A 25,708-nucleotide genomic window follows, 5' to 3' on the forward strand; every position below is an offset into this window, starting at 1 on the left:
CCTGCAGACATGATGCTTCAACAACACACACACTTCATGGTAGACCTGTAGAATAGGATATTTTAGACGTTTCATTTTTTCTTTGCAAATTGCTGCAACTTTCAATTTTTTTTTTACACCTGTTCCAACAGCCTCACCACACACAACACACACACACACACACATCTGTTCATTGTTTCAATGAGCTGTTTATTACAAAAAGACTGTACATAAATTTCAATGAACACATCCTATGTACAAACTGAGAGGAGAAGACAAATATTGGATTCTGTTCCCATGAACATTTAAGTTACTGAACAACCCCCCCCACCCCATTTCATCATTAAGAAAACACACATCAAAGAAAGGCGCCTTGACCTGTGATGCCCTGAAATGCTAGACGTTAAGTGGTAAACATTACAAAGTTCTGCACGTCAGTGGTTGTCTCATGATTTCTCTATGAAAAAAGTATAAATTAATCCTTTACATACAAACTGCTAGCAAACCTTCCACAGCAGCCTCTGACACGGAAACGAGTCGAATGCAAAGCTAGAAATACATTAGGTAGAAAAAGTTGTTTTCTCACAAAAAAATGACCTCATGATGGAAAAAATACAATCAAGAATGGGATGTAGTGGCAAATCATTCGCTGTAATGACGCTCAGATACTTTCACGCACGGAGGCTGGATGAATCCTCACATGTCGTCGTCGTCGTCTTTTCGAGTCTGCGCGGTCGCCTGAAAACGTTGGATCATGATCCCCTCGCAACATAAGTCTGCATTCATTTCAAAATAAAAGCTTCCCGTTCGATGCCCGTTACCCCCAAAGTACGTATCTTTGTTTATGTGGCTTGTTACAAACGTGGATGCGGAGATAAACAATTGTATTTGCTTCACTGGCACCAACAATCAATTTGTAAGAGCAGGCATCTTATTTTGTAAAAGCAGATGAGATCAGCGCTGTTTAAGATCTCAGGGTTGCAATTCATTCCTTCACTGCAGCTAGCAGGTGTCATTCATATGTATCTGTGTGGATGTAAACACATACTGTAAGCAGCAGAGCGAGTGTAGCTTTAGCACATTTCTGGTAAGTTGCCCACATTCCCTAAAAGAGAGGCGATTGCAGACGATTACAATCAAATCTGATGGATGTTCACCCTCTGGATCAGCGCAAAGAGGCTGAAATCCCTTGTTCCATCCCTACAGTATACAGAGCAGTCTAGTCTTGAGGTTGTTTGGGTTGGTGATTATGGTTATTGAGCACCAATGTAAAGCACCACACCAGCAACCACTGAAAGAACAGACGACGAGTGCAGAGGTTAGTTGATACTTGTGGATAACAACTCTGGTGTGAAAATCAAAGCAATGACGGTAATCCTAAAGTCATCACAGTTGTCGACAACAAATCAGTGCAGCTATTCCAACACAATGGAAAACGACATGAAAACATACAGGTTAGTCCTTCCTCTGCTTCGCATCTGGAAGCATCTCGGAGCTCTGCTACAGTAGCTGGACAGCATCAGCATATATAGTGACGATGATCAAAATGATATAGTCGTGACTTCAACATAGAAAAATAAATGTTTATACACGCAAACCTTGCCCAGATCGAGTTAAAATGGCACTGTGAGTGACGAATAAAATTAACATTCAAGTAAAAACAAACGAAATTCTGAAAACACCGTCCAGTCCCGCCGTCACCTCCGCTGACGCTGATGGAAACTCACAGGTGAAACACAATAACTGACAAATGTACTGTACTGGCAGCTTCTCACGTTACAGTTTATATACAAGACAAAGAAGAAACTTTTCTTTTTTCTTTTTTTTTTTTTGTAATGCGTTTTATACACTCGGCTCATCCTTTCTGACAGCATCCCCACTGGCACAGAGCATAGTAAATACACAACTCCAGGTTGCTTTTGTTCCCTCTTAAACATCTTGTGATTTGGACATCGACAGCATCAAACATTCAGCCGTGTCCTAATGCACTTGTTGATGTTTGTTTGTCCTTTTTTCATAAGGTAAGATGGATGTTTTTGAAAGGAGGGAAGGCTTGGTCTGCTGGTCTACAGAGCAAATAAAGGGGCAGGAGCGTCTGTGCAGCATTTCGGCAGAAGAAAGCTGCTCTGCCTCATCTGTTTATGAAATGATGCTTCACCGTCTACTGCATACTGGAAATACTGGAAATGTTGGTGGCACATCCCAAAATGAACACAAAGTGCCAAAACTAATTCCAAAAAAAAGCTGGGACCATGAGTTTGCTAATCCTTTTTGACCTTTACTCAATTGAAAACAGTACAAAGACAATATATTTTATATTTGACTCATCAGCTTCATTGATTTTTTTAAATATCTGCTTATTCTGAATTTGATGCAGCGACATGTTTCAAAGAACAGACTGGGAAAGTTGTGGAATGCTGCATTATTGGTGTTTTACACAGCGTCCTAGCTTCTCAGGAACCAGGGTTGCAGATCTTCAAACTCCTCTGATTGTATGTAATAGCTTGTGAGGCAAAATGTGAGTGTTAGAATTTGAGAAGTGCTGCCAACCATCGCAGATGTAACCGCGGTAGCAAAAAGGCTTTTATCTCCCCCCTTTTGTCCACAGTGTAAACTAACAGACCCATGGTCATCCAAAGCTTCAGCAGCCTCCTCCTTTGTGCAACGCTTTTTTTTTTTCTTTTCTTTTCTTTTTTTTTTTGGGAGCACAACAAAACCGTGCAAGCACAAGCCCCCCGAAAAGAAAACCGTTTGGAAATTCACCATGGCACTTCATTCAGAATGGGAACTCTATGAACCGCGATCGCTGGACTGCGTACATCTGTACAAGTTCATGGTTTTACCTCCGGTCAAAATTGCAGTGTTGTTTTAGCCGTTCTTTTCTTTTCTTGTTTTAGTCAGCATAGTGCATGATGGACTCGACGTAGTTTCCTGGGAAGAGTCCAGTGACGCCGCTACAGACGCCTTCAAACCAGCCGTCATCGTTTTTCTTGATTATGTAGATGATGGCTCCTTCCATGAAGGACAGCTCGTCCTCCTTGTCCTTGGTGTAGTCATAGATGGCCACAACTGGGACAAATAACACCAAAGAAAGTTATGACAGAAAAGAATGAAGCTGAACAGCTGACGGACACACAGTGGGACTTCCTGTCACTAACCTTTCTCTAAGTAAGCCTTGGGGGCCCAGTGGGGGTCTCCATCAGAGTAGGGATCACTGTAATGAACCACTGCAGCTTCCTCTTCCTCGTAGTCCACAGGTGGGGGAGGAGGAGGGGGAGAGGGCTCCTCAAACACACCGATGTCCTCTGGGGGAGGCGGAGGAGGCGGGGCGGGGCTGTCTGTTACTGAACGAGCACACAGAGCGAATCAGAAAGAGAGGAGGAGTGCACCGACAACGTGTTTGCTCCCCTGATCTGATCTGTCCCTGCAGAGTGTACATACATATACTTCATTTCAAACTTCAATACTTTTTCAAAACCCTCTATTGTTAGTATTCTTCAGATGGATCGGGTCAGAGTCCATCTTGGATGAGTGATCTGTAACAATATTTGGTTCTTTGACCATTTTTGACAACAACAAACGTCATGGTGCACAAGGACAATGGGACTGTATAACTACACAACACACTCTACTAAACTTTAAACTAGCATACTTATATTGTCAAATTCAATTTTCTGTGTTTGACCTTGTTGGCTGAACCTTGTTACTGTGAAGACAGACAGGAAACGCCACAGCAGACATGCAGTGATTTCACTGTTCACTAGAGGGCGGCTAAGGGTCGTATTTACACAAGTGAGGCACTCATCCAACAGCATCTACTGCTACTGCTACTAGTAATAATACTACTGTTGCTGCTGCTGCTGCTACTACTACTGCTGCTACGACTACTACTACTGCTGCTACTGCTGCTGCTGCTGCTGCTACAGCTATTTCTACTGCTACTACTGCATTCTGTTTCCCTGCATGGTGGTCTGGATGCTGATACAAATTTCCAAGAATACAACTGTTGGGAAAATATTGACTGTATTTATTTATTACCCTCACGTTCTGTCTTTTTTTTCTTTTTTTTTTTTTTTACTATGTGTTGGTATGTATGCATGTTATCTCTCCCCAGGATGTGCCTCAAAGGGATGTTTAAGCCTCTGTTCACTTGTACTATGGCCTCCTCTACGACATTCACTTAATTGTATGATTAATATTTTAGTTTCTCCCCTGAGAAATTAGCATGCCGTTTTGGACGTACACTTGAAAAACAAACACCCTGAATGTTCCTCCAGTCAACAACAGCAACCCTGCACAAGAGGAGTGAAGCTCACACATCCCTTTTTCCACTCGTCTGACAGCTGACTTCAAATCTGTTTAAGCACTGAGAGCTGAAAACGCTTCAACAACAGTTGTCTTGGATGTTTTAGTCCCATCCACGACCTCCCATGTAAACACAACAAATATTACATTTAGTCAGAGTTGAACTATGTAGTTGGCAACGACTATATTTACCTGATAACCAACCATTCTCTGTAAAGAATAATAAATAAGCACTGATGTGGGCTCTGTTTTGGAAGTGCCATCCAGTATTAAAGATTGGCTCATTGTCCCACTGTTTTCACTTTAAATGTCTCTGTGTTCAGAGCTGTGACCTCTTTTTGACTGTGCCACTCTTCTCTTTGTTCAGTCAGAGGAGCTTCTGCTCATCATACTAACTACTCTGATTTTGTCCCATTTACATACTAATGGCTGTTTCTGCTGCTGCAAATGGAAAAACGCCTCACCTCCTGTGTGCCAGACAGCCTCTGCTGAGACATCCCACAAACACAACATAGGTGAAGGGTTTAAGGTTTAAGGCGTCATCTATTTTTTATCCGACTGTATGCCTCATATCCAGTGGAGTGCCTCGGCTCGGTGCGGCGACGGCCTGCGCTACGTCTGACCAGACAAATGCAGACAGTTTTATCGCTACGCAGCTGCATCTCTCCAGACAGGGTGGCGAATCAGGACACGGCATCAGATCGCATTTTCTCTCGTCAGTGGACAGACAGCACAGGACACGCGCTTTCAGTGATCCATCACCATGGCAACAGACAGACATGTGAGGGGCGTGGGCTCCCCCTCAACCCCGAATACAGTGCGAGAAAAGGTGCGCTGAGTGTGGCAAGCCGCAGAGGAGGGAGAGGCAAGTGTGTGGACATTTCAGACACGTGAGAAAAGATTTCTCTATGTATGTAAAGTCGCACATGGAAAGACATTCTGAGGTTTTTTGGAAATGCACAGCAGGTACACAGTGGATTTGATCGGACTGGTGCATGTGCAGCTCTTGCATGAAGTGTGTATGCATGTCCTTGTATGGATTTTCTACTTACTGCTCTCCTGCATTCTGGCCACAAAGCCGGTCAGAGGGATCTGTGGGGTCAGCTGGACCACTGGAGGGGGAGGCGGAGGAGCCACAGACACTGGAGCAGCAGCACCCAGAGAGGCAGACAAAGCAGCAGAGACAGACAGCGAAGGAGGTGGTAGACAGGGAGAAGGACAGTGATGAGAGAGGAGCAAAAAAGATGTAACAGAGGAGATAAAGTCCAGAATTAAGACGGAGAGAGGGGGGAAAAAAGAAAACAAAGAGCTTGTGAGTGAGCGAAACAGTGCAGGAAGCCTTGCTGAGCAACTCATTTACACATTTTCAATCAGTGTTCTTTTGTGTGGCGTTTCTTCAAGCGGGGCTAAAGAGGCATTCATCTCATCTCAGTCTGAGAATCCACCTCATCAGCATCTGTTTGAAGGCAGAGGTTGTAGCTCGCAGTAGATTTCTGCTGCAGCGAGAGAGCTGCAAAGCACCGCACAGACCCAAAAACATGACAGTGGCAAGGTGACAGCTCAGACGCTGTGTGGTAGGAATAACACAGCAGAGACGTGTGTTCTCACAGAAGAGCAGTGACAGGTGGAGCTGCAGCATCCGTATCTGATCTGAATTAAATGCTGAATTAGCGTGGTACGTCTGGATCAGCTCCACATTCAATCACACCCTTTACAGTATGTCGCAGCATTCATACCATCTCCATCTTCTGGCCCTGAAATGAGGCTTTTTGCTCCATTGTCTTCCAAAGGGACACACATGAACAGACAAGCAAAGAGCAACACAGCAGTCCTCGCTCAAAGACATGATGTCACACACACTCCTGCCAGGTTGGACTCATAAATCACATGTAACGGAGTGGCATCCGTCCTCTCACTGGGCAGTAATGTCTCATTATTCTGCTGGGCTCTTTCCATCCACAGCTTTCTCCACCCTGTGAGATCAATGAGCCCCCTCATGTACTGGAACTAGCTTTTTGCGCTGTCAAACTTCTATTACATCCAGCGGGAGACCGAACGTATCTTTCACTTTAATTGCATATGAGGTCTCAGTTTAACTCCCTGGTTGATGGAGCTCGGCTTCATTGTCTCTCTCCTCCCCGACAAGACAGACAGCCTCCTCCTTCTGTGCCAAGGAAGATGCTTGTCCTTTGAGAGAGAAGCCATTAGAGGAGAGTGAAGCCTGCCAAAATAAATTCTACTCTTCTGACAGAAAAATCTGCATATGTCCTGGGTTTCCCCTTGTCTCGCAGCTGTTTGCGTGTTTCCTTCCCTGCAATGCGTCCTGCCTGCCGGCCTGTCTCTGCTGAACAAGAAGCCTTCTCCTGCTTACTAAAGTGATAATGTCATAACTCAATTAGAAATGGTAATGAAACCCTTTGCACAGCAGTGCTGAGGTGGGAAGGCTTAAACAAGCCTGACTTCAGCAATTACGGCTCATCATTCATTTTCATTAGCCTCTGAAAGGGCTGGCCCATGCATATCTTTCAGACCCAGAGGACAGTTTTTAGCAGTTTAACATAATTATGGATTGCGGTGAACAAGAAACTGACAACTGTCAAAAAAAAAAAAAAAGAGTTCACTAATACAACACAAGCTTAATACAACACTGAGTGACCGAAACGAACATGCCAGCTTCATCATCATTTCTACACACCACAGCACTGTAGCATGCATAGATTACTGATGAATAAATGAATTAAACCTGTGTTCTGTGGATAGGCAGGGCCCCCGTTGATGTGGGGCTGCTGGGAGGAGACAGAGGGTGCGCGGCGGTAGGTGCCGGTCGCCGACACCATGGAGGCCGAGGAGGTGGTGGAGGAGTTGTGACGGGAGATCTGGCGGGAGATGGTGCCGAACTGGGACATGGGGATGGGACCCAAGCCGGGGCCCTGGGGCACTGAGGCCGAGGAGGTTGCCACTGCAGGAGGAGAGAGGAGACACGCGAGTGCATTAACACCTCAGCCTGGTTAGTCAGCGTGAGGTGCTGACAGATTTAAAACATTAGCAGCAGTTTTTGTAATAGTATGCAGTCAGTTTCAGTATGTCTCCATGCAGTCATAAAACAAGCAGAGACACTGAGAGAAGGCCTGAACAACGCTGAATGCTGCCAGTTTGTCTATGATTCACATAAATGTCTCCAATATTAAGTATAACTTATTATCAGTTTGAGTGAATGCGACAAATTTGATGCTCAGGATAAGAATGGACCAATGAAAGCCAGAGAGGACACGAAGGGAGAGCCAGCGAAGAGCCATTAGTGTAAGTGGGTCCACACTGAGGACACCTGTGATGAGCAGCTGCTGAGACTCACCTTGTCCCATACTGGGAGGGGAGGGGGTGGGAACTGCTAGAGGGACACCAACTCCACTGCTTCCACTGTTCTCCCTGCCGCCACTGCCACCACTGCTGCCACTGCAGACAGAGAGACAGAGCGAGGGAGAGAGAGCGAGACTTTGTGGTGATCATTGGAAAATGTGTGAGACAAACTTAATTACATGACAGCGTTTGACATCCTATCATTACTCTCTCATATGTCATTCAGGCATAATATTCTTGTCACTGTGGCAACAGATTCTCGGTGAGTGTGCTGTGTGTGCCGTCTGGGACGTTCACACACGAGCACTGTTCATGCCAGCTCACAGTTACATTTGTAGTTACACAGTGTAACAAAAACAGTTCGAGAGGCTTGTCTGGGATGCAAAAGGAGAGGAGGAGAGCCACTGTCAGACCTCGAGAGCTCAGAGTAAAGGAGTAATTAGACTTTGTCTTGAGATGCTGAACTGTAAACTCGAACATGAATACAATACCGCATTGAATTTGAAACGCTGGTGTGGTCATCATAAGCAAGGGCTAATTAGTCCTGAAAGAGCTTTCAATAGCAACCACACTGTCTGTGCAAAAGAGACGGTTGTATTTTAATGGGAAATACTGTCTTCATTTTAGGAAACACCAGCACTAGCACAGTAGTACAGTGACGTGTTTTTTGTTTTTTTTTGTTGTAGGTAAGCAAGTATATTTTATGGATGGATGGACGTATCTGTGCTCCAGCATATAGCTCTGAAATGAAACTATGATGATCAAGTGCTGACCTTAATCTGAGAGCTGCTGTATTCAGACTGGCTGAACGTGTCTTTCTCCCACATCACTGTTCAAACTGTGGAAGAAGCTGTATAAAAAGGGCCTACAAGGACTACGCTGTTCATTTAATATGAAGGTGGCCACTCAGCCTTTTAGCTAGTGAATTGATTCCACTGATTCTGGGAGAAAATTCATTCGGTTGTCTGCAGTTATGAGTATGAAGGTGTCCAAACGCAGAATATATGAGAGGGTCTGTGCTACCTGTGTGTCCTGGGCCTCTGGTTGAGCGAGGCTGTGCGCGCAGGGCTGTGCTGGCTGCCCAGTCGGGCTGGGCTCGTCATGTAGTCGTTGGGCACCACTGGAGGCTTCACTGGCTCCAGGGTCTTGTACGGAGTGTTGCGCCTGGTTACAAGTAAACACAGTCAAAGAGGACACAGCTAATTCTCTGTGTATTCAAGATATGACAGACAGTACTTTGGGCTTTTACACATGTGGTACAGTAACAATACATAAAGGTATAATACACAGCCACATCCTATACCAAAGGACTATTTTGTCTGTGCAAGAATACACAGATGTAGAATGAGAAGAACTCAAAGTATTTTGAAAACTGTGTATTCTCACCCCAGGGTACCACGACCAGCCATGGGTGGGCTTGGGGGTTTCTGTGTGGGTGGGTTGGTCCTGGAAAGCGTCCCTCCTCGTCCTGCTGCATTGTTCCCATGTTGCTAAAGAAGCAAAAACATTAAAGTTAAAACACTCATTTTGAACAATGTCATTCACTGACACCAGTGTTGGGAAGGTGTGCATGTAAAATGGGACGCCGCTCATTGATTGGTATGTGAATGAAGATGTACAGGACAGAGGAATATGTGTTTAGAGCCAATATGAAATATAATGTTTCAAACAGGTGCATGGATACCTTGACTGGTTGCAGGTTTATCACTACATGACAAAAAGAAGAGAAAGACAACCATCTCTTACCTTGGCCTTAAGCCACTGAGTGCAAGCAGGCGAAAGGGGAAGACAGAAAAAAGGTTGTTGATTGGTTAATGGTTGAAAAAGTGGGTTTAGTGAGAGCAACTGTGAAATTTAAGCATTATTCATGAAGCCTATATTCATTCTTCATTAACACATTTTCACTCTTTAATCCGTTTAGTTTATAAAATGTCAGGAAACAGCAAAGCATGCTCAACAGTGGCATATTCAGCTAGAAGGGCACTTGGAGGGCGCAGACTATCAAGGCCAGCGGTCCTCTCCTCTATGATATGTAAATTAATGTTGGCCACACCTTAGTTTGAGTAAAGAGCTTTCTTACAGTTGTACCAGCCTTCCCATGAAGCCACTGTCCCTGAGTGCTCCATGATGACTGCTTTTTGGATGAAGTTTGAACAACTACATGCATCAGCTACCCCAGGAGATTACTGGTACTCATGAATGTGGATATGGAGTCAGCATATTTCTACAATTGTCTGTGTTTTGTCACTGGTGAACTTTACTACCATCTACTGGATTTTAAGATGTATAGCACTGATTCCACCAAGGCCAAATGCCAGATTTTACAATGTTAATGAAACAGAAAAATCCGTAATCTAACTGCTCTGTGATTCAGATTTGCTCCAAATCCTCATGGGTTCTTCTTTGGCCCCTGCTAAAGGCTTCCACCAAGTTTCATGAAAATGGAGCCACTAATTTTTCTGTAATCCTGCTAACAAACAGACCAACAAACCCAATAACCGACACAATAACAGCCTCCTTGGCAGAGGTAAATATTGCTTGTGTAGTCTGACCAACACCACAAAATCTAATTAATTACAATCATATAAAAGCAGCGAATAGTAACATTTCAGACGCTGGCACGACATCATTTGTTGTATTTTCACTTAAATGACTTCAAAGATTACTTCATTACCAAAAATGACAGCAATTCATTTTGAACTAATTCATCACTTTCACATTAGTCACATTTTATTCAACATTTCTTACAATATTTGGTCTATTATCTGTTACAATAAACCCTTAGAAACCTGCCTGTCTGGATGAAACCCAAACCAAACAACCCAATGGAGGTTTTCCACAATGAGGAGGAAGAAATAGCTTCCCGTTGTTTCACACAAAAAATGAAACCACCACAGATCATATATACATACAGAAACTAATCTCCAGCCCTGTTTGTGTGTGCGTGTATGTGTGTATATGAGGCTATTCGGTGTGCCTCAGTGTCTAGACTTGTGTTACAGACTGTAATCAGAATAAGAATCACTTAAATCGCTAGACACACTGGAAATAATGAGCAGTGCTGAGCTACATGCGGCGGTGCTGATGTTTTAAGCTCAGAAAAAAAAGAAAAAAAAACCTGGGCTGTAAAACCTAGAGAGGTCATAAATAACAGCAATGAGGTGTTCAGACCATCGGAGTGGCTGTAATGTGGCTGAAACTATGTCACCACGGCAACTGGCAGTAATGCCAATAAAGGCTGTTAGGGTGGAGGGGTGACACAGTCATCTGTAAACGTGTGAATGGGTCTTTGCGTGCTCAGGTCTGACTTCCCATTCAGCCATGAAAGGCCGATGGGCGACGATCACACCCCAAACGCTCGAGGGGATCCACGGCAGGCTGGAGCAGAGAGGCTGCAGGCATGCTGCGCCAATAAGCTGCTATTTCCCACACAGAATGAACACACCACGGACACGCAAATACACACACAAACACACCCACACACACGTGGGTTAACGTCCTTCTCAGAATACTGTACGAGTCTATCGAGTGTCTGATGCAGTCGTGAGTATGAAATGATATCAGTCCTTCTGAATTATTGACAGACGTGTGTGTGTGTGTGTGTGGGAGAGAGGGAGTGTTCTGGGGGGGAAAATATGGAATGAGATATGCATTTCTGTCTGCATCCAGCCAGACAGACGCACACTCGTGAACCAAAATGCAGCTACGCACACACACAGACACACAGAAATCACAGAGAATGTAAAATGAACCAGTAGCCAAGCAGTCTTCAGTGCTCAGAAGTTTTCTTCCTTGCTGAAATAACCCTTCTAACCCTTATTAAAATAACTAAATTAAAGGTGCTCCCCAAATGTTGACTCCCAAAATTAGTCTGAGTCATACGTTTTTATGTGCTGGCAGCATGAGCTGCTTTTTTCCTATGCAGGCATATTTTCCAGCATCTACGCTGATCTGCACTGATTTCTGCAGAGATCCATCATTTGCCGCATCCGTGAATGATGCTTCATTTGCATAGCGGGCCGTGCCAAATTCATCTCAGCGTGAGCCAGCTCTCAGAGGAGGAAACACGAGCTTCTGAATTTGAATCAGTCCGTGTTTGAAAATCAGTTGATGGCCACTATCTCAACAGAGGCAGACAGGGATGAAGAGGCCGAGTCGAGGGCGCTGTGGAAATGTGTGACGCCGGCGATCGATGCACTGTGCGCACAAACACACAGAGCGTTCTATGAAAGGGGAAAAAGAGGAAGAGGGGAGAGGAGAGGGCGGCGGGCTCATGTGGAGAGAGAATAAAAAATTGAAGAGTGAGCCGGAAAAAGGGTTGAAAGAATATTTTCCCACAATTCAATAGGGGGATGTGATGGTGCGAGCAGCACTTGGCCAAAATGTCTCTTGCTGGACGCCACACGCAAACACACATTTGCATTAACTTCCAGCTCAGGAAGTTGTTACTGGGCATGAACCAAACGTGTGACAAGCAAAGCTCCTTCAGCCACAGTCAGCTTCCATCTCAGCGTCTCCGCCTCGGACGACTGTTTGTTACATTTTGTGTTTCTGTGCTTAATCAACTAAAAGGCCAGCGTATCGATCGGCTTGCGGTGTGAGTGGAGGTGCCCGAGTGAATTATGAAAGCAGACGGTCACTTTGTGCACATGAAGGTGCCAGGTGTGAACTCCACTAAGTACGTGTTTTCCTGTCTAGCAGCATTGATTAACACTGGAAATCGAGACAGAATATCAAAGTAATGACTTTGGCTGCAACACTCACTGGCTGTGGTGAAGACCAGCAGCTGAAAAGTGAACAGAAACCAGGAGGCTCTTGTTGTGGGTAAATAAATGTAATGCAGATTAAAGTCTGTTTGCCTTCCCTCAAACCTGTTTACACTGAAACAAGCTGTCAGGGATGCACTTTGACATAATGACCAAAATCCTTCTTACTTTGACGCCGTGTCCCACGTCATCCAGCAGCGTGTAGTCGATGGGCTTTCGGATGTAGCGCACCGGCCGCTCCATGTTGCCCGGGGCGATGATCTTGTGGGTGCGAGACGTGTTCTTATTTGTGGTCAGGATGCCGATCTCTCGACGCGCCACCTTCTCTTTATGAATATCCACTGTCTGCAGGAGAGAGGAAGAAAAATTTGTACCGTTTACTTCTCATATTGTAAATAATAAAAACACTACATGTATTCACTTCTACTCCAGAGTTGCCAAGACAGGTTATTATTAGAGACATGCATGATTTCCCTGTAAAGAGATTGGATTACATTTTACTAAAAAGGCCTCCCCAGTGCATGTTACAGTAATTTGCTTTTAATGCAAACGCAACAAATCCTCCATCTGTTTCACGTTAAAAGCCTCCCAGGAGCTCAGGGGGCATTACCGCCTCCCTTCCCTTCCCTGGAGGGATTTTATTAGAAAGTATTTTCAAGTAAGTGTTCGATTTCAGCAGCAGCTAAACACGACAAACGCACAGCAAAGAACCCATTTTAAAGCATGCAAATGTTTGCATCAGGAACACCTGTGGGGTCCCTGTTTGAGGCCTCGTCCTTCTCTCTAAGTTAATCAGTCTTTTCAATTAAGCATATTTATCATTTCTACATTTACTATTTATTTAAGCTTTTTGTTCCTATCACAAACGACTATCATTTAAGCACATTTCCTATTATTTGAGACCCAGTGATTATTTGAGTGTTTTTTTTTTTTTTGGCCTGTGCTCAACAAATCTATATCTAACACTTGCTACACTCTACAGCTGGAGTCAAGCATTTCATAATTGATGCTTTCAGCCCGTGTTGTGTAAAATCAATTAGCAGCAGAAAGCAGCAAAATGAACATATTCATATAAAAAAAAGATAATCACGCTTTTTGAATTTCACGCAGCTGAATCCTCAGAGGCTTTTAAATGCCCAAGCCTCCCACTGCTTGGACATCCACTCTGGGTACAAGCCTTTGAACTCCTACTGACCCACTATTCTGCTATTTTACTGGTCTACACCCTGGGGCCCATTTGACGAAGCTCCCCTTTGAGCCCTTGCACCAGAAGTAATTGGAAATACCAATGACCTCCATCTCGTCTGCGATTACAGTCATCATCGCTCACAGCACCCATTCACAGCGGGCCCCTTACAGAGCGGCCTTCAATTTATGAATGATAGATGAAACTGGAAGGAGTGGAGGATGACGGGAAGGGGGGAAAGCTGAACGAAAGGTGGTGAAGAAGGAGGGAGGACGGACAGCTACATCTGTGAAATATGAGGTCACGCTTGGAGAAGAGTGCTGACGAGTGTGAGTGTTATTAAGACCCGTGTGACACATCCTACTGTAAACACCGCACCTCTCCCAGCACTGGTGCATACTAGAGACTCATCCGACAGGAAATAAAACACAAATGTGTGTGAGTTTACATACAAGTAGCTGCGCACTCGCATGTGTGTGCGAGAGCCACACAGCAACGAGGTCGCACATCAATCACCACTCATCCAGTCAACCCGGCAGCTCCACTGCTACCACCGCCTCTCTCTGAGGGCTGGAGCAAGGAATCCAGCTGAGACTGAAAGTCTGACAGACGTTGTGAAGTTGACCCGAGACTGCAGCTCCCTCCCGCTGTGAAAAACCTCTCCCTGCGCCTGACGTCAAGTTTGTGTGCTGCATGTCAGAGATATACCGAGAACATGCAAGGCTCTTTTTTTAGGAGCGGAAACTGAAGCGACACGCCCAGCTTCAGCTGGGAAGTAAGAAGAAAGAGACCCGCCTATTTCCTGCCAGTGATAGGCGAGTAGAGGTGCAGAGCAGATTAGAGACAGAGAGAACAATAAAACTGAGAAAGACAGTGAGAGATGTACTGTATGTCAAGCTAAAAGCAGATTCTGGTGGGCTGTCATGATCAAAAAAGAAGAAAGTAAAGTGTTGATGGGATGGATGCTAAGAAAGATTTTAGACTCTCTTTAGATTTAAGGCACCTTTCCCAAACAAAAAATGCAGCCCAGCCCCTGTCTATACTGCAATCCCAATAAAAAGCCATAAAAATTGAAGCGGCAGTGCAGCAAGCATGGCCCACATCTGTAGGTGAAGACTGGACCCTGTCAGCTTCATTCCAGCACGTCCTCTACATGCACACAGTGAGAAACAAATCTAAGTGAGGCAATCGCTCTGACAAATCTAGACATAATAACTGTTACCTAATCGCTGACGACAGACCTCTGTCTGCCCTTCCTGCACTCTCTCAATCTCATTTTTCTTGTGTAATCTCTTCACTCTAATAAACATCTGGCTGTCTGCTCAACCTCTGCAGCGAGCAGATGGTGCAGCTGTGATTTTCACTGCTGGATCTATACAGTAGTTTCAGCACGATGTTCAGGCAAATGATTAGTCTCTGCAGTGCAGTCGAACAAGATGTGCGTTTGTTTTTACTCTCGTTGAAGTGTTACTGGCAAGACGGAAATATGACGTAGTCCGTATTGAGATTCCAGGGCGTGTCAGCAGACGTGTGACTTCAGACATCGACGACCTCGTATGTGGCTTGGTAAGATGTCTGTAAATTTGGGCAATTGTGTGGTGGACAGAACATTCTGGAGTTATGAATGAATCCTCACAGGTGCCTGTGAATGTGTCATTATCAGGTTTTGAATTAACCCTCAGTTCTGCACTAAAGAGGATTTGACCAGTTGAAATGGAGGCACACCGAGCTGATGACAGCTTCTGAGGAAAAAGGAACAGATGAATCAGGAAGAAAACATGAGGCCCTTTTCTTTTCTATTCTTGCTGCGATGCAGAAAACAGTAACAGAATCAGGGAACTTCAAATCAAAATCAACTGTAAAAAGCAGAAATTGCCAAAATGTATAATGTAGTTTCTAAAAATCAGGGTTTTCTTACAGCTGCAATCGTTTTTCACAGTACATAAGTCACATGAAGAGAAAAAAAAAACGATGCTGCTATGTTTCGGTATCCATGTTTAGACCCGACCGTTCAGTTTAAGTGATGCACACACACACACACACAGCAGACATGGGCTGCAACAGCCCTGCTTTGATTGAACACGCTGTTGTTTTGCATTTCGGTCGTAGCATTCCTTGTATAATTTTGTCTGCTCTGCTGTGGGCTTTTAAATCCTACAGTGATGGGACTCGGATTTGGCAGCAATGTTTGGCTACCTTCTCTTTCCAATCCCATTTTAACTCTTTCAAGTCAAGACAATTTGCACAACCTAAGCCAGAAAAACACTTGGCAAAACCAAGCAAGACAAAATTTAATTTCTTGGGCACATCACTACTAGAATAATGAATGGAAGCCCTGAGGACATACCTGTGTGAGATGCATGGAAAATTAAATGAACTTTTCTCAAGAGTAAAAAAAACTTGAGGCATTTCCAACCCATCTGCGCCTGAGACAGCTGCTGGATCTATAAATGATACCACTTTCGATATATTATTTTTTTTCATGCAACCATGCCTATTTGATAGTCCTTCATACAGCCTTCATGAGGTCAGCTGGGTTTACTGAGGTTGGACACAGATGGGAAGTTAACAATATAATTGCCCCATGTTTGTTTATTATATGCAAACAAGCAAAAGACACTGTGGTGCCCTTCCTCGTCCTAGTTAAAACGATACGTATCATATTGAAATGTTTCCAGGCAACACAATGAAAAGTACTGGTGTAATTAATAACTTTAATGATGTCTGTGTCACTAGTGGTGTGCATACTGGCTCACTGGCTTGTCTTCATCTGTCCTCTCATATAGGACAATGCCATGGACAGACTGGGGCTAAGTCTTCCCCTTGACTGACTGTGAGAGACAAAAATACCACCTACAGTTAAGTGACTGACTTAACAGCGTCTGAAGCAGAAATATCAAGGTGGGGCTGGGTGCATAAAGCACCACTGACCATCTCTAAAGGATCAATAACAGACGTTCATTATTCGTCATCAGACTGTACCTAACTGTACTCTGACAGCTGTACTCTGGAGCCGAAAATGCTAACCAGGCGAAAGAGCTGGCGTCAGGATTTCACTTCATCCCTGACAGGCTTAATGAAGCACGTAGAGAGGGGACGGGGGGGACATTCACTGGCTGACAGGCCGGGTGGCTGCATGAAGCGCACAGAGAGACAGAGCGAGGACTGCTGATGAAGCAAGACAGACTGAAGAGGGGCTGTGGAGGTTTGGCAGCTCGAGCGTGATCCATGCCCCTGCCATAGCTGTCTGTCTTTATATGTCAAATGTGTCACTGTGCACTGTGGTGTTAGCAGACAGAATAATACCAGCAGGCTTGTACTTTATTGCACTTGAATAAGATTCATCTTCAGATAACACTCCTCAGATTTCTTTATTTATTTATATATAAGATAATATAGCATAAGATTTATTCCACTTGTTCTGCTAGCCATTTCTTTTTTTATTGCCATTTAGCTACAGTCAATAAAACTGCTTCCTGCAGATGTTTCACATTAAAAGCCTGCCACTAAAGGGACAGATTGTGCCTGACCAGACAGCTTTTAATCTGAAACATCTGTGCAGGAAATGCTGAGTTTCACTGACATCAACTGGGCAGTGATCAAAAAAATGGCAAAGTGGAAACGGATGGAAATCATTGCTGAATGAAAACAGTAATTCTGTTAGATCTGACAAACTGGTGGTGAGTATGACATGACTGCCGTGGAAATGTACATGATCCTGGATTCATTGAGACAACAGGTAAACATGGACTGAGATTTGAGTTTGTATTAACATCAAACAGAATCAACAGCAAATGAAAACAGGAGTAGATCAGAAAACGGGGAGACATCTGACTAAATGTGATATTTAGACTTCTAAAACAGAAGAAATAGGACTGTGTTTACTGAGGGCCTGTTTCAAATAAAGGCTTTGTTCTCTCTGCAGATGAGGTAAAGAACGCCCTCAAGCCATGATGCATTTACATAAATGCAATTTATTAATGCATGGAGTGTGTGTATTTTCCAGGACTGTGGCGTGTACCTGGGAGATGTGGTTGATGGAGGACTCCATGCGTCGTAGTTGCGAGGCCTGGATGTCCAGCAGCTGCAGCACATTGTTAGCTAAGGCATTGATCTGGTAGGCCACGCTGGCCAGAGACTGGGTGGTATAGGCCTTGGTCTCCTCCAGGGCCTTCTTCTTGTCTTGAGCCTAGCAGAGAGAGGACGCATGAACAGAGAGGAAGAGACAAGTCAGAAAAATAAGTGGAAGGATGTGAGGGCTGAAGAAATGGTGAAGTCGCCAGAGTGAAGTAAGGTATAAGCTTCAGAAAACTGAAGAGGAAATGCAACACTTTCATTGTTACTCTCTTATCAGCTGAGCGAGCGTGAGGGAGAGGGCAGCCTTCATCTGACAGGACCATTCATTGTCGACTGTTTTTTAACTGCAAAGCCCAGTTAAGATCTGACAGGACGTGAACAAGAGTTTAGGATTCTCAGAGGGAATGGCTTTGTGACACAAAGCAGCCTGACACTGGACAACAATATCTTCTGAATAACTCAGATGGACTACATGGGACAGGTGCATGGAGGGAGCTGAGCCCAGTGAGCAGGAATGCCAAGACGTTTCATAGGATCCCAAATCTCCACCCGGCTGCTCAAACCATCTGTTTCTGGATGCCTTTAAATAGCAGAGGGACTGAATGGACATATTTATAGTTTGGAAACAAAACTTGGACAATGCAGGCACACAGAGAACTAGTCCAATAGGGGACTGCCAGTATTTTGCAGGAAACTGGAAACCGCAACTGGGAATTATTTTCAGTACAATTCTATGGATTTTATTGTTTCATTAATAAATTACTCATTGAGTATTCAAAAAGTCCAAATTGCCAAAAGCCTACTAAAAGTTGAAAAGTATGTAGTTTTATCAAAAAAACAATATTTAAAACAAACACAAGTTGCTCAATTTACACACATATGAAATGAGGCTAATCTTTACCATTTTATATACCCCAAAATGCAACTGCTTGGTATCTTATTTTATGTTGTCTTGAAAACAGTCAACTAACCGCTTAATTGGCTAATCACTTCAGCATTGTGTCACATCCTACATCAGAGTACAACTTGTTTTTTATGATGCTTCATGGAGGAAGAAGAAGCTGCTCTTTAAGTGTTGCATCACTGTACAACACTCAGAACTGAACAATCAAATGACCTGACAAATGACTAGCTATGAACTGAATCGAAATATCTTAATGCATGCAATATATAATAAATATATATGTAATATATATGTAATAAATTAAAAAACTAAACCCTCTTCTGTGTGTGACTTGGCATTTGTGCAAGGAAAAAGTGATATTTTAGGAAATATGCTTATTCACTTTCTTGCCAAGAGTTAAATGAGTAGATCAACATCTCCTACTCTTTGCATTAAGTATGAAGCTCGAGGCCAGAAAATGAAAAACTTAGCTTCGCATAAAAACTGGAAGAAGGGTGAAACTGCTAGCTTGGCTCTCTCCAAAACCAAGTTTAAAAAAAAACAAATCAGCACCTCTGAAGTTCCGTTCTTAATTTAACTTGCTTGTTTAATGTGTTCAAAACCAGAACAGCAAAAAACAAGTTGTGGTTTTATGAGAAGTTGCTGAAACATGCTACCTGTTTCCCCCTGTTTCCTGTCTTTACGCTAATCTGAGCTAATCCTCTTGTGACTCTCGCTTCGTACTTAAGGGACTGGTATGAGAGCGGCATCAATTTTTCCATCGAAAGAAAGCGAATAATTGTGTTGTTAAACTATTCGTTTAAAAAGGCTTGTCCCCACAGAGTCTGCTCTGTTGCTGTATGCTGTTCAGCCACTATGATTATTTTGTAAGTGCCACAAAGGCTAAACAACAATTTGGTATGTGTGTGGTAGCAGGAGGCTAACAGCCTGTAACACCATGACACCACTTAACAACAGGACCACCTGCCCACCTGCTACCTCGCAAACCACCTGCAGCACCAGTATCTGTTGCAGATGTCTGGTGGGGCCTGCAGGTCTGTGACTGCTAGTATGCAAAACACAGAGTTACAGGATGAAACACTGCTGGCTTACTCAGCATTACCATAAAGACTCGAACTGGTCCCCATACTAGAGCTTGGAAAACGCTGATGTATGTTTCCAGGACATGTGCAGCCTGCTGATTCACATTGCAGAGTCACACTTTGCATTCTCATGAGTCACTTTGACACAAAGCTTTTAATGAAATACAAAAAACACCTACAGACAATGGCAATAGACACAGATACACTACACACTGTTATCTTCAACAGAGTGCCACGCACAAACGAGACGGAGATAGAGGACCAAAACGTGTGAACTGGGATTTAAAGTGAGGTTAAAACTTCAAACGGTATCAAACTAATTAAAAAAGTCTGAAAATACCCTGCATAGAAAACCCATGGCAATAATAGCATCACCCTAATACGCATTATTCGCCGTGGATCTCTCCCTCTCCTATTAACTGTCTCCTGCTTTGAGTTATTATGTTTCATATTAAGCTTACAAAGGGCTTTTTGTAAGGGCTCCACTTGGAATAAGCACCAGACTCCATCCTCACAATGCCCCAAAATAAAGCAATTTCTGAGTGCCGTATCACACTGAACACCAGGTCTGACACTGGAATATCATTAACCTCATGAGTCATGAATGAAACAGCCATGAGTCAGAGGGGTATCATATGAGCAGACGAGGGGATTTTGGCAGGGTCAACATCAGTAAAATATGAAGTAGATTCATGGGCTTCTGTTTCACCACCCCTTTCTCCTCACTTCTTGAAGACAGGAAAAACTACCCTTTCAAAAAAGTGCCACTTGAACATATTGATTGGCACTCTGTGGTTTAGATATGCAAACCACATACTGCAACAAAATGAAGAAGGCAGTGCTCATTTTAAGCTTGAGCATTCACCAACCTAAAATTTTAAGACCTGTCTACAAACCAATAGCAGCAAAGGCCCATCAGTATCCCAAAAGCAGCTTTGATATCATCCAAAGACTTGCTATTTTAGTATATAAAGTCCTTAAGAAAGGCACTAACAAAGCTGAGCTCTGCTTTCATGCCACCCATCATTCTGTAGGTGACAGTCTTTTTGAAATGGCTCATTCCAAATATCTCATCTAAGAATAAAACTCTTCTTCTCCAGCATCACAGAGTGGATTTACATATCAGGGCATGAATTTCTAGTATGGTGTTTTGTGCCATTTTGCTATTCCAGTTGATAGTGTGAACACATAAACTGCATTTCTAACATGTGTTCTTCACAGGATTATGCAGATCTATGTCACATCAACAACACCAGGTATTATAATCGCCTCTGTAACAGTATGTGACTAAAGACATTTGAAAATGTGGTTAGCCACTGAGAGCAATAAGCTAAATTAAGAACTGTATTCAGAGTACAGAAACATATTCCACACTCAGTGTTACTGTCCACAATATGAGCAGAGGCTATTATGGCCTGCACAGCCCCCTTACTCTTAATTCCCTGTTGTGTTTGTCAAGCGTGTTCATACGCATGCACTAATGTTTCTACAGTCCCCGAAGAAATCATTATTAAGGAGAGACCGCATACATGCACCTTCATATTGCAGTAGAAACAGTAGTGAAGGGGATGAAAAGCATCATGCATCTACTTCTCATGATAAAAAAAGAACCTACGCATTTGTAAATAATATTGGGTTCCAGGGCTGTCGAGCAGAGGGCATGGGGGTCCTTCCCCACAAAAAGAAATAATGACACACTCTTCTGCAATTTGACATTCATATTCTGGGGGAATTATTAAAAACTTGACTTAATCAGTTTTTGAAGCTCAGTAATCTTCCACTTTCCATTAAGGGAAATACTTCGTCTTAGATTTTTTATTTTTTTTTTTATTGAAAATTGAATCTCGTTCTCTTCTACATCGCTGCCACTTTTCTTGAGAAAGAGCTAAATTTTGTCTGCTTCACCCCAAAAAATGTAATGCAAATTAATTTAGAGAACATAGACAATAAATCCACAGATGAAAGGAACCTGCCAACATGGGAACAGCTGATTTTTCAAATACAATTCAGAGGAAGCAACATGAGCGCAGTGCTAGTTGTTATTGTGAGAATCGCCATTAGGCTCCTCATTTATCTTTACCTGCTTCACACAGATCAACAACTTTAACTGCCTTCTCATCATCATCATCATCATCATCATCATCATCATCATCATCGTCAATCCTCAGTTTGGTCTGAAATGGTCGTATGAAAGAGGGAACCAACCTTTGAATGAAATCTACTAATCTTTCAACATTCCTATGTAGGAAAAAAAAACCTGTGCGCTCATAATTAGATATTTTTATGACACTTAAACTTTCCGAATCTTCTACGGCTCTCATGGCGGCTCAGATTTCTCGGTCCATTGTGCGTGGAAGTACTCATCATTGTCTTTGTCTCATTCAACTACACACACACACACACACACACACAAACACACACACACAGATGCAATAACAATGAAGGTGATAAATCTTATTTGAATGATGGCAGCTACTTCCAAAAAACAATCACAATGCATTCTGGGTATTAGTCACATCGTAAGGCTCATACAAGAAAAAATGCACTGTGTAATTATTGGTTTCCGAACATGTGGCCGTACAGAAATAGGTAATATGACGCAAACATGTTTCGGTAATGAGAATTCACCACACATATTTCCATATTTCTTATCATTGCTGTATCATATATTGTTTCTGTAACACATCAGGGATTTCTTTCTTGATCCAACCATGATGTGAGGGACGCATCAATCTCACATCTAAATCAGATATGAACACGTCTGTTGACAACACCTCACATATGTGGTTTTTCAGTTCCTGTAGCTTTGACTTGTCGGTAAGAATTTGCATCAAAATTTACACAAATTCCAAACTGATAATTCATGATCATCATCAACCAAACAAACATATGGAGTCGGGGTGCAAGAGACTTAATTCTTGTCCTTGCTAGGTTTTATTCACATGTTTATGGACGAAATGACATAAATGTGTGCCTAGCAGACACACAGGGGTCAAGCTATCAACCTGATGTTCTTAACAATATGTAGTCTGCCAAAAGAGTCATTTAGTGCCAACACACATACAAATTACTGACATTTAAAACATCCCCAAGCAAAATCCTCAGATAGCTTTCTGCATAATGATACTGGGGTGAGGACACTCACACCAACACAGAGTTGTGTCTGCTTGTCAGCATCTAAGCCTGTATTCAAGCAGCACCTACGCTGCGTTTCTGGTGACAAGCAGGGCAAAGCAACCTGATGTGTTATTATGGCATAACTGTGGGCTTTCTCAGAGCCACAGTCAAAAAACTGCCATGCTGGAGCACAGCAGGGCTTCTGGTGTGTGCTTCTCTGTCAGCAGACACCGCTGTTCACACCACACCATTCAACCCAGTTATGGTCTCAGATGTCAGCTCACACTCTCCCCACATTCCCTGCTACATTTACTGACTCTCTCCACAGCAAAGTAACAGGGTGGTGAGGTTTGTTGCGAGGAAATCTTCCGGCTAGAAATCCTCATTTTTTTTTAAATGTTTTTGTACAAATTGATCATTGCCATTTTGTCTGAGGGAGACTCCCAATCTGAGAAAGAATCTGCTGTTGAACATGTACAGAAGTGACTCACATCTTACAGTATTTGTAGGTGCAGACGTAACACAACCAATAATAGAGTCTAATGATGAAATGAATAAAACTGTAAGAAAAACTTGCACATCCCCACCTTGGTCCCCAGTTTGTGAAGCACTGCCTCTACTGATTCACACTCTTCTTGACACTGATTCAACATTCAGCCTGTTCCTGTAAAAACAAGCTGACACACCTATCGGCTACCTGCACTGTGCATTGGATTGCAAGCAAATGATCTATGGACATGCTCTGGAGCCATGTTAGCAGACGCATGATAACCTGCACCATGAGGAGCTTCACCACACATCTCCAGCCTTGCATGACTTGTGTTTTTCCCTTAAAGTCTTTAAGGACTTGGCCTACATAAGGATATCCACTAACGAGCAGCCTCACAGATGTGAGATGCCTGCTGCCTTGATGGCTAATAGGAAAGACGTTAGCCCAGTCCTCGTGAGTAGGGTGTCTTTGCTCAATATGCTACAGTTTATAGCGGCTAAGCGTTTAGCTAATGGTATTTTGCTAACATCATTATTTTTCTGGTCTAAAAACAAGCGTATGACGCCCGCTTAGTTGGAGCCATGTGAAAAAAGGGCCGAGATTATTTTCTGTCTCAGGTATCAGAGAATGCAGTCGGTGACAAATCACTTGGTGGTTATCACGACACACCCTCTGAAAGCCCCCAGCAGCTCCTCCACACGTCGAGCAGGGGCTTTCAGTGTGAACACGGCTCTGATAAACCGGGCCAACGAGCCAAAAACGAGAAAATGACGACACACACGGCACCGAGCCGCGGCTGAACCGCGACACCGGCGAGAGCAGAGCTCTCCGTGTAGCGGTTTGAGGATCCCTTTCGTGGCGACCAGCATTTCCTGTCTCTGTGGTTTCGCTCACTTCTGCTAGAACACCGCAGACACGACGGAGATAACGGACAGATTCACCGAATTCAGCGGCCGTTCGGCATCTCTTACCTGAACATAATTGTTTTCACAGTATTCCGCAACCCGGGACAGGTTCTGGTAGCTTTCCACAAGAGCTCTTTTGCCGGCAGGGATTTCCTCCTCTAATAGCATTTGTAGCTCTGCCATCTTACATCCCTTTGCATTTCTCTCCTCTCCGTCCGTTTCAGCGAGGCGAGGCGGTGATGCTGTGGTGTGTTGCTGAGAGAGGGGCTCCCCCGCCTGGCTTTGAGGGGCCGCTGGCCTCCGATTCACAACAGCCCCTGACAAATGGCAGCTACGTAGTAAACGGTGGCCGGTGATTGGCTAAGAGAGCGAGGGAGAAGAGCAGTAGACCAATGACTTTTCACTGTGATGACGTTTAAGTCTATAATGTGAACGTAAGTTTAAACAATAATAGTAGTAATAATAATAGAAAAAAAAAATATTTTGGCCTTCTATTATTATTATTAAAGTTAATTGTAACATCAATAATATATCTTTGGCTGAATGGAATACAGTTATATATTTACTCGGGGATCACATTGATATATTATGTATAACACGTTTTCCTCCCTTTTTATTATTTTTTTACCACGGAAAAACAGACGTACAAAGAAATATACACAAAAAATAGAAAATGTGTCAATTAATATATTGTAATATTAGACCATTAAAAAAAGGCACCAATCAAAAGCAATCACAGTCAAAACTGGCTTTATTTATGTGTGTGGGCCTACATACAAGGAGTGCATTTGCTTTGGAAAGAAGGACATACAGTTCAACGAGGACAAAAAAGACTGAACAGTAAGTTAAGTGATGCAATAATATAAAATAAACAACAAACAATACATACAAAGAATGGTGAGGCAATAAACAATACATAAAATAACAAGCACACACACAAGAGCACATATCTGTAGAGGTGAACATACATTTTGCATCATCACATTCTTCACGTTAACAGCAATGATTACCAAATGGAAACGGAATATCGAGTCGAAAGCCGTTATGGAATGACAGGTACTCCAAATTCTAGTTGAAACACGCGATTCCATCGTCTAAATCAGCGGTCCCCAGCCTTTTTGCGCCACGGACCGGTTTCACGTAAAGCAATAATTTGCCGGACCGGCACAGAAACGAATAAAAACAAATGATTAGAAACACAACTCACCATTACCCTGAATGTAGTTGCTGTAATTAGTGGGAGCCCTGCGCTTGTTTCTCTTCAACGAGAAGGCTTCATTGCCTCATTTGCGAGCCTGCACATATTACGCAGAGCGGACTTGGAGCGTGAGAATCACCTGAAGCCATAAACCCGTATTTTAAGAGAACTGCTGATATTGTCTCTTAAATGCAGCTTTCTTTTTCATAGAAGTTATAGGCTCTTCTTCTTCTGTCTCATCATTTGACCTTTTCCCCTTTCCCAAGAAGGGCAGAAGAAGATTTTTTTTATTATTATTATGTTATTATCAATAGTGTGTATGTGTCGGGTCGGAACCAAGCG

At 43.3% G+C, this 25,708-nt stretch overlaps 1 protein-coding gene across 3 annotated transcripts; it reads right to left on the reverse strand.

The window, feature by feature from the left end:
• Window positions 1-168: 168 nt before the first annotated feature.
• Window positions 169-24,475, reverse strand: LOC143328973 (abl interactor 1-like). 3 transcript variants are annotated; one of them, XM_076744543.1, is made up of 11 exons: window positions 24,235-24,475; window positions 17,615-17,782; window positions 12,576-12,752; window positions 9,388-9,402; window positions 9,028-9,131; window positions 8,665-8,805; window positions 7,637-7,737; window positions 7,028-7,243; window positions 5,337-5,426; window positions 3,138-3,323; window positions 169-3,048 (listed from the first exon to the last, which is right to left on the reverse strand). In XM_076744543.1, exons 1-11 carry the CDS (start codon window positions 24,349-24,351, stop codon window positions 2,873-2,875), a joined length of 1,491 nt encoding a protein of 496 aa, XP_076600658.1. In that variant the 5' UTR covers window positions 24,352-24,475; the 3' UTR covers window positions 169-2,872. The 3 variants fall into 3 exon arrangements, with proteins under 3 accessions (XP_076600658.1, XP_076600659.1, XP_076600660.1); XM_076744544.1 differs by lacking the exon at window positions 9,388-9,402; XM_076744545.1 differs by lacking the exons at window positions 5,337-5,426; window positions 9,388-9,402.
• Window positions 24,476-25,708: the final 1,233 nt, after the last annotated feature.

This window comes from Chaetodon auriga, chromosome 12, assembly GCF_051107435.1.
Source record: "Chaetodon auriga isolate fChaAug3 chromosome 12, fChaAug3.hap1, whole genome shotgun sequence".
In the NCBI taxonomy this organism is placed as follows: domain Eukaryota; kingdom Metazoa; phylum Chordata; class Actinopteri; order Chaetodontiformes; family Chaetodontidae; genus Chaetodon; species Chaetodon auriga.

Coding starts and splice junctions, on each gene's coding strand:
- LOC143328973 (XM_076744543.1), bottom strand. CDS start 24,351: ATGGCAGAGCTACAAATGCTATTAGAGGAGGAAATCCCTGCCGGCAAA. Junction 12,753..17,614: donor CCATCAACCACATCTCCCAG/GTACACGCCACA, acceptor TCTCTCCTGCAG/ACAGTGGATATTCATAAAGA. Junction 3,324..5,336: donor GGCCAGAATGCAGGAGAGCA/GTAAGTAGAAAA, acceptor GTGCTCGTTCAG/TAACAGACAGCCCCGCCCCG.